The sequence below is a fragment of the Crocodylus siamensis genome, chromosome 1 (assembly GCF_052110815.1).
Source record: "Crocodylus siamensis isolate JL-2025a chromosome 1, ASM5211081v1, whole genome shotgun sequence".
Taxonomy (NCBI): domain Eukaryota; kingdom Metazoa; phylum Chordata; order Crocodylia; family Crocodylidae; genus Crocodylus; species Crocodylus siamensis.
This window is the reverse complement of record NC_143395.1, coordinates 201691182-201704407: the sequence shown is the minus strand read 5'-3', so window position 1 is coordinate 201704407 and position 13226 is coordinate 201691182. Positions and strand designations below refer to the sequence as shown.

General features: G+C 49.9%; 2 protein-coding genes across 3 annotated transcripts in view; one reads left to right on the top strand and one right to left on the bottom strand.

Moving 5' to 3' along the window:
• The window catches only part of ABHD12 (abhydrolase domain containing 12, lysophospholipase), a 76870-nt gene extending 70335 nt beyond the window's left edge, over positions 1–6535 (top strand). For both annotated transcript variants that reach the window (XM_090052519.1, XM_090052509.1), the window contains one exon: positions 4246–6535. In XM_090052519.1, the coding sequence (XP_089908645.1) occupies positions 4246–4285 (40 nt within the window). In that variant the 3' untranslated portion in view covers positions 4286–6535. The remainder of the gene's footprint in view (positions 1–4245) is intronic.
• Positions 6536–9116: 2581 nt separating this feature from the next.
• Positions 9117–13226, bottom strand: part of PYGB (glycogen phosphorylase B) — a 39925-nt gene continuing 35815 nt past the window's right edge. Inside the window, exon 20 of the mRNA XM_090052494.1 lies at positions 9117–12477. Within this exon, the coding sequence (XP_089908620.1) occupies positions 12325–12477 (153 nt within the window). The 3' untranslated portion in view covers positions 9117–12324. The remainder of the gene's footprint in view (positions 12478–13226) is intronic.

Genomic DNA, 13226 nt, shown 5'->3' with positions numbered 1-13226 from the left:
GTGGTGCAGCCATAAAAAATGGGTTGCAGAAATTTTCATTCCTCTAGAAAAAGCCATTGGAACATGTGGTTAGTTTTGCTTCTCCCTCTCTTCCCCCATCTGCTGATTGTACCTGAATCAAAACACTGCATGTGTCTATACAAGACACTTTACTGCACAGTAGGCTAATCTACTGCATAGTAAAGCATTACCATCTACATATGAATGACATTTACTGCACAGTAAATTAGTCTATTGCACAGTTAGCTAGTAAATACAGGTACTAGATTAACTGCATGCTAGTTACTGTGCAGTAGCTCTCATGTAGATGCTGACTGGGAGCAAATTTGCTTCCTGTCAGTCACACTAGCAGGGGGCCACAGGGAGTTCTCTGTCCCTGGTCCTAGCACTGCTCAGCTCCTGGCTCCCCCCAGGAGCTGGGAGCTGATCAGTGCCAGGACAGGGTTGCTTTCTTCCCCCTCATCCCCTCCCTCCATGTGGCTCCCAGCTTCCCACAGGAGCTGGGAGCCGAGCAGTGCCAGAACTAGGCAGCTCTCTGCTTCCCTGGTCAGCTGGGGGCACGCCAGCAGCTGTCCTGTTTGTGGGGCAGCTGCCAGTCGGCTACCTGCTGGGTGGGAGTTCCCTGCACAGCAGGGGCTGGCTGGGACCTTTCCCATTTCTGGGGCTGCTGCCAGCAAGCCCCCCGGCTGGGCAGGGAAGCCTCAGTAGGCATGCATCTCACCAGCAGCTGTGTGTCCCAGTGTGCATAGGGATGCGCATGTCAGGGCCCCTTGTGATGTGTACCAAGAGACAGCTACTGCTGCAGCCAGCAGAGCTCTCCTGGTCCCATGTGCATTAGGACTGGTCCCCATGTCCTCTGCCAGCCCGGAGCGCCCCCTGGCTGCTGCACAGGGCCAGAGCAGGGCAGGAGCAGCCCTGTACCAGGCTGCTCCAGTAGGGAGCACATTTGCTTCCAACAGGGTGCATGTGTATGTTTTACTGCATAGTAAGCCTATATTGCATTAGTGTGTGTAGATGCACCCACTAAGTGGTAGAAATTCCCAATAATACAAGGACTGAATTGGCACTTAGCAATCACAAAGTGATTTTGAACAGTCCCTCAGAACCACAGCCTTCTCCCCAAAACATAGACACAGATGTGTTGAGAACAGCTCTAGCTGAGCTGAGTGATGTGTGAGCTTATAGCATCTGTTTCTGTGTTGCCCTAATCCTCCTTAAGCATGTTGGTAAAATTGAGTCCAAGCAGTCTGGTGACCTGCTACTGACCTTCAACGGGAGCTGTGATATGAGCCCAGTTTAGAACGAGGGTTCCACGTCCCCACCCTAGTGCACAGCCCATTGGCCTAGCCTTGCTCACAGGCCTCAAGAGAGCTTAAGTCAGTATTTCCAAACTTGCACCTACCTTGGTGTTGATCTTTGAGCCTCCATTCAGGGTTTGCCTGCACAGCACACTACAGTTACAGCAGTGTTCTGTGTTATAGCAGTGCTCTGCCCAAGGATAATACATCCTGCTTCGCAAGCCGGTCTGATTTTGGATAGGTGGAGAAGCACTTTTTCCAGAATCTGCTAGTTCCCAGGCTCACTTGGCATCCTTGCACAGCACTGCATTGTGTTCTGCACACATGCCTACTGACTGATTGTAAATAAGCCCCTCAGTTTCACAGCCTCTGTGCTCCTGTCTGCCTAGTGATGTTAATGAGACTACCAGCACCCAGTTAACTCATCTGTTTGGGTTCATCTAGACACCCAGGTTCAAATCTCCTTGATCCAGCCACCTGCACTGGGGATCAAGGCTTTAATCTGTGCTTTCCCACACAGGTGGGGACCTTTCCCAGACAAAGAAGGATGCCTTCCCTTCCTACAGCCTCCTGTACAGGAAACAGCTGGCTATAACATGGCTGCAGACAACCTGGGAATGGGAGGGGGGGAGCTAGCTAAATTGCTGAAACTTTGGCTCTGGGTGAAAAACTTATATCGCTATAGGAGCAGGCTAAGGTAGTACTAGATTTACTTGAATATCTAGGATGACCCCCAATAATTAGATTCTATGTATGAAAAACTTAAAATCTTGTTATAATTTCCAGGTATAGTATCTAATTATTGGAGACTTGCCTTGAATTTGTTCCCCTCCCACAGCTAGAGCAGAGAAAATAAATCTGGGAGAGTCAGGTAGCCCTTTGCACTCCTTTCCTCCCCACCCCCAACTTTTCAGCTGTGGCCTTTTTCCCACTTACTGTCAGACTCTGCTCTCCCTGAGTACATGGAAGTGAGAAACAAATTTGAAAACACTAACTTAGAAATAAACATACCTGTAGTTACTTATATATAGGGAAATTACCACAGATACCACAGACATAGTTCATCCAGAATTGGTGCAGTTTACCTCTTGAAAGTGCTGCAAGTTTTAGCACAGGTGCTCCATAAACAAGCATTTAATTTAGTGTTTTTGTACTTACTGCCTGCTTCTACATGAGGTACAGTAGCACTTGGGGGGGTACTAAGCATGATACAACACTACTGTGCAGTAGTAACAAGTTAATACACAGTAGCTCATTGCTACTGCATAGTAGCATCAGAAAAAACATGCAGGGACACTGCTTTGTTATGCAAGTACTATATGACTGCAGTAACAACTACAGTCTGCCACTTGTGTAGACACAGCCACTTACAGTTAGTACAGACTATGCATGGCATGAGTCCAAAGCTAAAAGGCTTATGGTTTACAATATACATTATTAGGCAGGGCCCCAGCAGAGACAACAGCATTTCAAGCCACAGTGACCCCATGGCTCAGCATGTGTGTGTACTCCAAATACCGCCCCCCGCCCCCAACAAATGATCCATGTACCAATTAGCCCCTCACTCATGACTGGAACCAGGTGTTCTAGTCACAAGTCCTGGGATTCTCCAAACATTTATATGCAGATGAGGCTCAGGGCAACTTGGTCCAGCTTCGTCATAGAGGGAAGGGCCACACTAATATGTGGCAGCCCGTGAGGGGAAAACAGAAATTCTGGGTAAGCTGTTTGGGCCCTGTTTGGTAATGTTTGCCAGACATTGAAGGCTGGTGAAGAAACAGGAATAATTGGAAATGGGAAAGAAAGGCACAGTACAGATGTAGGAGTGAAGAGGAAAGCAAAATGTATGCAGTACAGTGGCTGATCATGACTTAAAAAAGAATCAGCGCTGAGGGAGACTGCATGTAATGGGCACTGCCATATGTTTTCTTCAGATGATTTGCACTGACTTATCCTTGTGGTAAGCTCCCATCAGCATTTTGGTCTTTTTGGCCAAGTTTAAATGTAGCATTTTTGGCACCAAGGGAAGGGTGTTGGGGTTGGCCCTGACTCTCTTGGTGCCAGCCTGGTATTGCTGTACCTACAGGCCTGGTGCTAGTTGCCTGTGGAGGGAGCACTTGCCCATTTTTTTAATGGCCACGCGCACAGAAAAAATAAAAAGCTCCTATCAGCATGTTTGCCCAATTGTTGGTTACATTTAATTTAACAAACTCCCTCCAGAGGTGGTGCAATGACCTACCCTGGAAATCTCCAAGAGGAGACTGAACAGTCACCTTGCTGGGGCCACCTGACCCCCAGTTGTCTTTCCTGCCTAGTGCAAGGGAGCTGGACCCCATGATCTTGTGAGGTCCCTTCCAGCCCCTTACAATCTGTGAATCTATAATCAGCTTCACAATTGTTTTTCATTACTGAGCACATGCTGCTTTTAGCATCAGTTTAATGATAGATGAGATATTTAATGAGGCTTCCTTGTATGCATATGTAAAGTGAAGGGCTTTTTTTCCCCCCATGTTGATGGGGGGACACCTTGTCTTATTTGAGTAAGTATGGTAGTTACCATAACAGCTTATACTGCTATCATTTCCTACCAGTGTAATTGTTATGTCTCCCTGCACCCACAGAGGAGCTGTGCGTGCTACCAGCAGGCACTAGTACTTGAACTTGGACACTGGTTGCACCAGAGTATGTGACCCACTGTTTCCTGGGACTGCAGACATCTGACCCTTCATAGCCTTGTAGTTAGACTGCATGTACCCTAAGATCCCTAGTGTGACTGGGATCACTAGGGACACTGCAGTTCCAGTTGGACACTGCAGCCCAGCAGAATTAGATCTGAGATTTCAAGTGGTAGGGCTGTTGCCCTGTGTCCTGCTGTCTCTGTGGAAATGGTTGGGAGATTTGTATTTGGGATGGTTTATCACTGCTGGCATCTTGTTTTCTTTTTCAGGGAATTCCTGGGGAAATCTGACCATGGGCATCGTCACTGAAGACTGGCTGCTTGGTAGCACTAAAGCTTTCTTTTCTTTTTTGGGGGGTCAGTCTGCCTTTCTTTCACCCCCTGTGGAATTCCTATGGTAGTCCTGATGCGTACCCTTGGAAACCCAGATTCCCAGCATCAGCATTTGAGAAGGTAGAGGAAAGAAGAGAAGTTAGTTATCTTCCGTGTTAACATGGACAGGAAACAAATCCCATGCAGCAATACCAAACAGTTAAAACTTGAGCACAACAGAGACTTACCAATACAGAATAGCTAACCCATGTAGACATTCCTAGAAATCGTGCATCAGGACCAATGGCCTTTTTTCAGTTTGTTTTTTGAACAGCAGTAGACTGAGATACCTACGCAAGGGTGGCTGCCACCATCTCTCTGCCACGCTTGTCTGGCTTGAGTTCCAGTGGTTTTCCTTCAGAAGAAGAAACACGTTTAGTGCATTTTATTTTTCAAAGGTTATAATCAGAAACATGCTGAGAATCCTGGGGAGAACTGGTATTTTATTGAAATCACTGTTAACTCTTAGAATCAGAATCAGCATTGCAAAGGTGTCCGAATCATTGGTAGAAAAACCCAATTTTGAAAAAAACCAAGAGCGAAGTCAGCTGTATTTCCTAGGAATCCTTAGCTCCCTCCTGCTTCTTTTCTGCCCCCTGAGCCCTGCCTTTGGAGCATCTCTTCTGCTCTTATGTGCTTAATGTCCCCCCACTCCTTCCTAGGCATCTCTCTGAAGAGTCCCAGTCCTGATATATCCTAGGCAGATTTACTACATGCTGTAGACTTTATTTTGCAGGCTGCTTGTTTGTCTGAGGTTCCCCCCTCTCTTAACAGTCCAGGTCTAGAACATGCCAGACTTTCTTAATGGTGGTGGTGGTGACACGTCTTCCATTCTCCTGTGACACACAGAGACACAAGCACTTTCTCGGGCAGGAGGCGGTGATTCAGGCTCCTGCCTGTTTTCTCCTCAGACACTCATGCATTTTGTAGCTCTTCTTGGTAGACACAAAGAGCGAGGTGGCCTTTCTAGCTCCTTTAGGCAGTGCAAATCATGCATAGCTAAAAGCAAGCAGCAGTATATGGTTAGCCAGGAAAACCACCTCTGATCCATGTTTCCCCTCCCAGCCTTTATTTCCTAGCCTGGCACAACGTGTCTCTCAGTTGTCCTGCTGGCACACAGCAGACGTCATGTGTGTGTGGCTGTACACTACCTTGCCACTCCAGCCAGTGCAGGAATGGACTGGCACAGGGGGCTCTGGCTTCCTGGTGCCCTGCTTTACCGTGTGGAGGTACCAACATAGTGATTCCGCTTCGGGCTGAGCAGCACAAGACGCATGCTGCCTCAGCTCTGTGGCAAGGAGCTTGATGTCTCCCCCTTTCCGTTGCCCTCCCTGGCCTGCTGCACCCCCACCCTCCCCTGAGCTCACCAGGCAGCTTGTTTGCTCTTACCCTTGCTGCCCCCTTGAAGACAGCTGCCCCCCCCACCACATGTGTGTGTGCATACACCCCCCCCCTCCCCATCCTCAGCAGGATCCAAGCTCCTGCACTCCCACCCTGGAGCAGAGTGGCTTGGGGGAGAATGCCATGTACTGAATTTTGGGCCCTGTACCTGGGAAGGGCTTTGCAGGGCTCCCAGACTTGTTTAGACTCATTCAAACAACCTCATTCCATCAACTTACAATACCGGGCTGAGTAGCTTTAGTTCCTAGTGTTCAGCAGTGAACCTTACAGCCTTAACACTAAAGGGGTCTGTTCACTAATGCAGTTGTGTACAGCATAGCATAAACAGCCCAGCATGTATCCAAGTTATATCTACAGGCTCATAATTGTTACAAAGCAGACGGTAGCTTGTTCTTGTACTGAGACTTTCTGCTGTAGTGTGGTTATACTAAGATTTTTGCCCCATAATACTTAGGAGCTAACTGTACCACTTACAGTTTGTTTGATAATACACTTCTATTTATTGCACTGATAGCACAGGACACTGTTTGGCTCCTTATAAAACCAACTGTACATTCCATCTAATGCTGCTGCTGTCATCTGACTCATGTTAAATTACAGACTTAAACAGAAATGTTGACTTTTCCCATGTGACAAAGATTAGATTCCAAAGCATGAACCAGTGTTGTTGTTTATTTCAACACCTACGTTCCAGTTATTAGGCCAGTATTGTACTTTGAAATTTAAATTGAAATGTTTATCTAAAAGTGTGTAGTTTTATTAAAATGATTGACTTCTGATCACTCCAGTTTGACCTGCCTGTCATTCTTTTTTGTTGTTCTTTAAATCTCTGAAGACAGTGGTGAAGCATGAGCCAGAAGTAACATTTGATAGCCTGGGACCAACCAGAGCCAGTTGCAAAGCACCATATATAGACATCACAGCACTTCTGAGCTCTATCTGCGTCCCATTTTGCTGCTTGACCTCTGATGACACGTGATGCTTTGATCAGTCTAACAAGAAGCAGCCATGGGGAGGCTTTGTCATGGTATCTCTGTGTGTGCACAGGGCTGGGGGGTACGCAGCCTGTGTGGAAGGGAAGGATCCTGAAAACTTCTTTGCTATTGTAAGGACCCCGTCTCATGGGATGCTCAGTATATGCTTTATTTAGGCCCTATTGAGCATGGCTCTGCTGTAGTAAACATTGGAACACAGGAGTGGTAGGCTTAGGATCCTGGGGCCCTGATCCCCATGCATGGGACAGGCAGGGTGGCATGTAACCCTGGGCTAGTCCCAGTGTGTGGGGGTCAGGTAGGGGCTGTGCAGGGCCCCGCAGCCTAATCTTGGCATTCAGAGACCAGTGGGCTGGTGTCGGGGCCCAGGGCCCAATCTGAGAGTGCAGGGCTGGGCAGGGGTAGTGTGGGATCCTGGGGCATGGACCCTAGCACAGAGGGCCAGGTGGGGGCAGTGTTGTCCAGATCCAGGTTGAACTGTGACCTACAGCATGCCCTGTGCCCCTCAGTTGCCCTGCGGGGCCAAAAGGTTGAGTACCACTGGCCTAAAGTGTGCATGTGTGGAAGTGGTTGAGAAGCAGGAACTGATGCTATTAAACTATTAAGGGGCAGAACATGACACAACAGCCTGTAGCTGAACTGTGGCTGTACAAGAGCAGCTGAACCTGGGTTTGGGAAGTGGGCAGGTAGGATGGAATAGCTCAAATAAGACAGGTGAAGCTAGCAGGCACCTGGGGGCATTTTTATCCTCACCTCAGGAAGCAAGTGTTTATATGTTCCAGTTGCAGTTCTGATAAGTGGGTGGCTCAGTGGCCCATGGTCTCAGGTGGATGTTTTGCACCAACCCTGTTCTACATGGATTTCAGGCCTGCGTGGTTGATTTTCACTGTGCTGGCCATAGTCCTGCCTCCAGAATATCTGGAGCTATTCCCTGGGACTGCTCTCTGCTTCTTCTGCCCAGAGGACAAACAGCTGTAAACTGTGTTCACCTCCTCCATATGGCAGCCTTGGGTAGGGTGCATCCTGCCTGTTGATAAGCCCCACTTGCCAACCCAGAGTGGGATATTTTAGCAGCCAGAAGCTGGGAGTTTGTTCAGCCACAGCACTGCAGCATAGGCACTGGATGTTAACACTGATGGTGGAGGGAGGGTTAGGGGTTGGTGGCTTCCTCTACTAAGATGCAACTGCAAGTGGGGCTGAACACTGAAGGAGGGCAGGGGCTACGACCTGACTCAGCTGCAGCATCCAGACTCCAAATTTGAGAGAGTTAACATGAGCCCTGGTGGCTCAGCAGGAAGGGCCAGATAAAGAACTCATTTGGTGTTGTGGGACATTGAAGGGATAGTTTGGGACACTCATGCTGTTTCTAGTTCAACTGCTCTTAGTCCACTAGGTGCTCTCATGTCAGAGGATGCCCTCCACACATGCCTCACTGTGTCCAAGATTTTTTCCCAAGCAGTGCCCTTTGCGATGCACTATTTGCTTCCCTGCCACATACCATGCTATGCCCCCCCATGCCCTTACCCTTACAGGAGCTCCAAGGATGGCGATGGTAGTTGGACCAAGGGAAAGGGACAGGTTCTGTAGCAGGCAAGCTGCTAACAAAGGGCTTCACACTCAAACCCAGGACTTTCACCTCTTGAGATGATGCCATTCAGTCCTGCCTGCTTGTTCAGGCCATTTTAAGAGTTTGCTGCTGTGGGGCAAGGATCAATACCCCACCAAATTCCCAGGAGGCCAGTCTCACCCAGGCTCATAGGAAAACACAGCTATTGCTGGCAGGCCCAGGACTTTTTTGTATATATGTATATGGATGTGGTTTTCACCAGGAGGTGCAAGGAAAAAGTAGCGTAGGATCATAGACAATCAGGGGTTCCATACACATGCAGGGAGCCTGCTTCAATGTGCTGGAAATCCAGTGCGTCGCAGCAGACCTGATTAATTTCTGCACTCCAGCAGACTGAATTAATGTGCTCCAGCAGATTCTAGCATCATGTGCATCAGTGTCCTCATGCTGAAAAATGGCAACAGGGTGCTTTGAATGAAAGCTTGTTAGACTAACCTTAGTTCAAAGCACCCTGCTGCCATTTTTCTGTGCAGGGACACTGATGCATGTGATGCTCGGGTTCTTTTAATTAGCATGGCTCACTAATTAAAGCCCTTCCCCCAATGCCTCCTGGAGCACATGTAAAAATGCCCTTAGGGTTGGCAGGGATCTCAGGAGGTAGGCTGGTCCAACCCTCTGCATGACTTGTGGCTCCACTGTTGAGCCATATGGATCAGGTTCTGAGGCTTATGTCAGTGCATCCGGTGTCACTGGCCCAGAACCTGATCTGGTTACTGGCCTGAGAGCCCAGGAACTGGAACACAAAAGGAGAGCATTCTTGTGGTTTTAATCAGTTTCTAATACACAGGAGAGTACAGTATACACAATACACTACACACAGCCCCAGAGTTAATGTTGGAACACAAGTCCAGGGGTTGCAATAATGAATACATCTATTTGCACATCTGATTAGAGGCAGATAAGGAAGAGGCTGGGCTGCCAGAAGTTTGACACCTTCCTGGAAAATGGTCCTACTAGGTCTATGACCCAGGCGCCTGATGAAAGTGCCATTGCCATCTGTACAGTTCAAATATCCCAGTTCAGGGAATGCAGGTGGTAAAATGGCAGTAGCAAGTCAACAGTCCAGCAAGTGCAAATCCAGATCAACTAAACACAGTGGGAGTAGATGAACATCTCCATGCAGTTGCAATACCACACACTGGGGATCAGACACAGGAGTGCAGACTCAAGGACTCTGACAGCATTAGGAAACTTACGAAATTACCTTGGGGTTGCTCTGGTTATTGGAAAAACAGACCTGCAATTTTTTAAAATTCATCTTCTGACCAGAGTAAGCATGTTATTGTCCCTGGGCAAATGGGAGGTCACCACTCTGCATCCTTATGTGTATCCATGGGTGTAGCACCGTGATTCATTAATCAAAGCATTAAGTGAACGTGTACCAGACACTGCCTGATTAGTTTCCATGGTATTGATGCAGTTAACAGCCAAATGGTTTCTTCCCAACAGCTCAGGACAACCAGCCTTGGTAACCCTAGGAATGTTGTGGGGGTGCAGTGCTATAGGTGGGACCAGGGAAAAGCACGATGAAGGCAAGGGAGCCTGACATGTCAGTTGTGTGTCTAGAAGATGTACGAATCCCCCCAGGACGCTGCTCCAGGGAGCTGGGGTGTGCTGCGCAGATGGATGCTGGTTCTGGACAGGGTGACAGGCAGCAAGGTCTCTCATGCTGGCAACAGTAGCAATTTAAAATTATGGCCACATAAAGTGTGTGGGGGGAGGCACTGAACGAGCAGCTGACTTTAGCCAATTACGATCAATGTGGACTAACAAAGCATAAGCCATTAAAGTTGCCTGTGCATGAGAGGGACACACAGCCTTCGGGCTTTCAGTGTCCTGACCTAAGAGGTGGAGACCCTTCTTCTAGGCCCAGTTCATCTCCTCTGCCTTCCCCCTCAGCCTCAGCCAGGAAAGCTGAACTCTATCGTCACTGCACTCTGCAGGGTTCAGGCTCGAGCTGTCCCCATCTTCAGCACACAAGTTATTTTTGCCTAGTGACTTGCAACTTCAAGCAAACTCTAGAGCTTCTGGAGCAGGGCAGGAAGGTGTCAGGAGGAAGGCAGTTACAAGCCAACTAACAGCCCCTTGCTCCTGTGCTGGGAAATGCAGCTGAGGACACTAGCTGCAGCTAGAGGTTCTGGCATGGGCACATCCCACAAGCAAACCCATCTGCCAGCACAGAAACAGGCACAATTCTGCCCCAGGATGCTCGTGTGACCTTGTCCAGAGCTTAGCTGGAGCTGAGCAAGAACAAGCCAGTTCCTCCCCGTGCCAGTGGAAAGGGCTAACCCCCACCCCGGGAAAGAGTGTTCTGTTACTCCCCCACCTTGTCCAGAGCTGCAGCTGTAGCACTGACACAGCAGGCTTGGGGCTCGCAGAATGGCCATGTCCAGAGCTGCCCCATACTAGGACAAGCCCTGCTTCGGGAGTGACTGCAGGTTCCTCTGGGCAGCCAGTAGGCACTAGAGCTTTTTGGGGGAAAATGTGCTACTCTGAAGGTGAGGAAAACCTAGGAACAGCAGCTCCACCTCCTCACAGAGGGGAAATGACTGAAACATACTGAGCAGCCTCAAGCAATGCTGGGGCCACAGCAGAGGGCACCAGGCCCAGCAGCAGTCTACTTTGGTAACTAAGTTGGCCTCCGGTCCTCATGAACACTGCTGCTCAAGACAAAAGCTGTCAACGTGAAGACTGCCTCTTCAGCTGCTTCTTGTGGTTGAATGAGGGGGCCACGTGCAGGCGCTGCTCTGTACCTGGGGGCCCATGTTTTTTACAAAGTGCAAAGTGAGATGGTCATAACAGCAGAGCTGGGAACAAGCATCCCCCTCTGCCTTTGTCCCTAGTTCATTAGTGCCTTCCTGCCCCTGCAAGGGAGCAAAGCTCTGCATATCTGCCCACAGGGTCCCCAGAGGAGGCCACAGAGCCGTGGCACTTGTGGCTGTGGTAGATGGCACACAGGGGCTGCTCCCTGGAGAATCCATGGGCTGCGCCTCCGCCCCTGGTCAGCCAAGGCCGCCAGGCTCATGACAGGTCAGAGAGCAGCACCTCCTGATTGAGCAGCCGGCGGCTACTCTCTGCTCAGTTGGGACCAGTCCACGGGGCCTCAGACACTTCACTGCTGGGAGCAGGGGTAGGGCTGCACTTTGCTGGAGCCTGGCACATGCCCCCTTTCACATCCCCAAAACGCACTGTTGGGCTAAGCAACAGTGGAGCAGGAGAAGGGATGCTGTTCACGCTCATGGCTACCAGTCCTCCCACAAGGCTCCTAGCTGTAATACAAAGAGAAAGCCTAGTTCTTCCTCCTGGCTAGAAGGGCTCCATCTCCTTTCCACCACAGCACCAAAATGAGACACCCCTTTGAGACACAAGAGAGCAGGACAGCTTCCTTGCCTGGGGAGCTGAGTCACGTGGTGTCAGAAACAGGCCGCCCAGCTTAGGCAGTGCCACACCTCGGATGCTTTAGAGGGCAGGGCAGGGGACCTGCCCATTGTCTCAAAATGGCTGGGGAGGCAGGTGCGTAGCCTGGCGAAGGGAGGTTTCTGCACGCGTCCCAGAGGATGGCACAGGAGGGAGGCTGGGGGGGGGGGGGTGACTAAAGCTTCTGATTAAGCGCTTGGTCTAATGTGGGGCATAGCCACAGGACAACCAGCTGGCTGCCACCATGTTCAGAGCAATGCACAGCGCATGCACGTGGGTTAGCATGACGTGATATCTGTGTCCGTCACTGAATTCCCTTCTGTGCTTTCCATCGAGACCTTCCTCCCACTTCCCCGTGCAAGGAATCCTCCCAGCATCTCCCCCCATTCCTACGATAAAGCACCGTCCTCTATCTACGGAAAACACCATATTGGATAGATTTGAGCCTGGTGACAGGCAGTTAAATGCCTGTGATCTCATTTGTGCAAACCTGGGAGCACCTGAGGCCTGAACCAGCCAGCCGTGCACAGCTTGCACAGGCTATTCCCTGGGGAGGTTGGGGGGTGGGATCTTCAGAGCAGAAGGCTCCACCCCCCAGATCTCCCGGGCATACTCCGTGATGGTCCTGTCACTGGAGAACTTGCCAGAGGATGCGATGTTCTTGATCACTTTCTTGGTCCACTCCCTGGGGTTCTGCGAAGGAGAGGATACATCAACGTGTTACACCTCGAGCCCTGGTCATCGGCACCATCCAGCAGGTAGCTTATAACATCCCAACAAGGCTCTCATGGGTCCCTCCCCTTCCATTCTGGGCTGTGAGTACCAGCTTGGCACCCTCAGCATGGCCTCCTGGGGGTGGCTCCGACTGTGGCCCACATGGATTCTCTCAGGAAACAGCTCAGAGAGCTGTGGCCAGCGGCTCTGAGCCAGCGGCTCATCAGCCATCATCACTGTGAAAACTGTATTCATGCCACAATTCCAGCCTCAGTGCCTAGAGACAGAAATGGGCTCAGAGAAGAGACAGGAGATGGCTGTTGGCACGATGGGGCACAGATACAGAGCCACAGGTACTAAGCCAGTCACTGATGTATGGCATATGTCCAGCACAGTTGTAAGTTCATTAAAGAGACTGAAGTTACTCTTAAGTGCTCCGTATTCTACTAGGCACCTGAATTACAGATATTACATGCAGTTGACAACATCCTGCCAGGACAGAGATGCTCTGTGGGTTGCCTATGAGCCAGCTCTCAAGGCCAGTCTGAAATAATGCAGAGGCAGGAGGGGGTATCCCTGAGGCTGAGGCTGGCCCCCCACCCACTAGCAGTGCAAGGTTAGTGAGGAGGCAGGTTGGAGCCTTGAGACATTTCTCTGTGAATAAACCATAATGCCAATGCTACAATGCTGACAGAAATACTTGTGTCAGGAGGGCTGCTTCTGCCCCC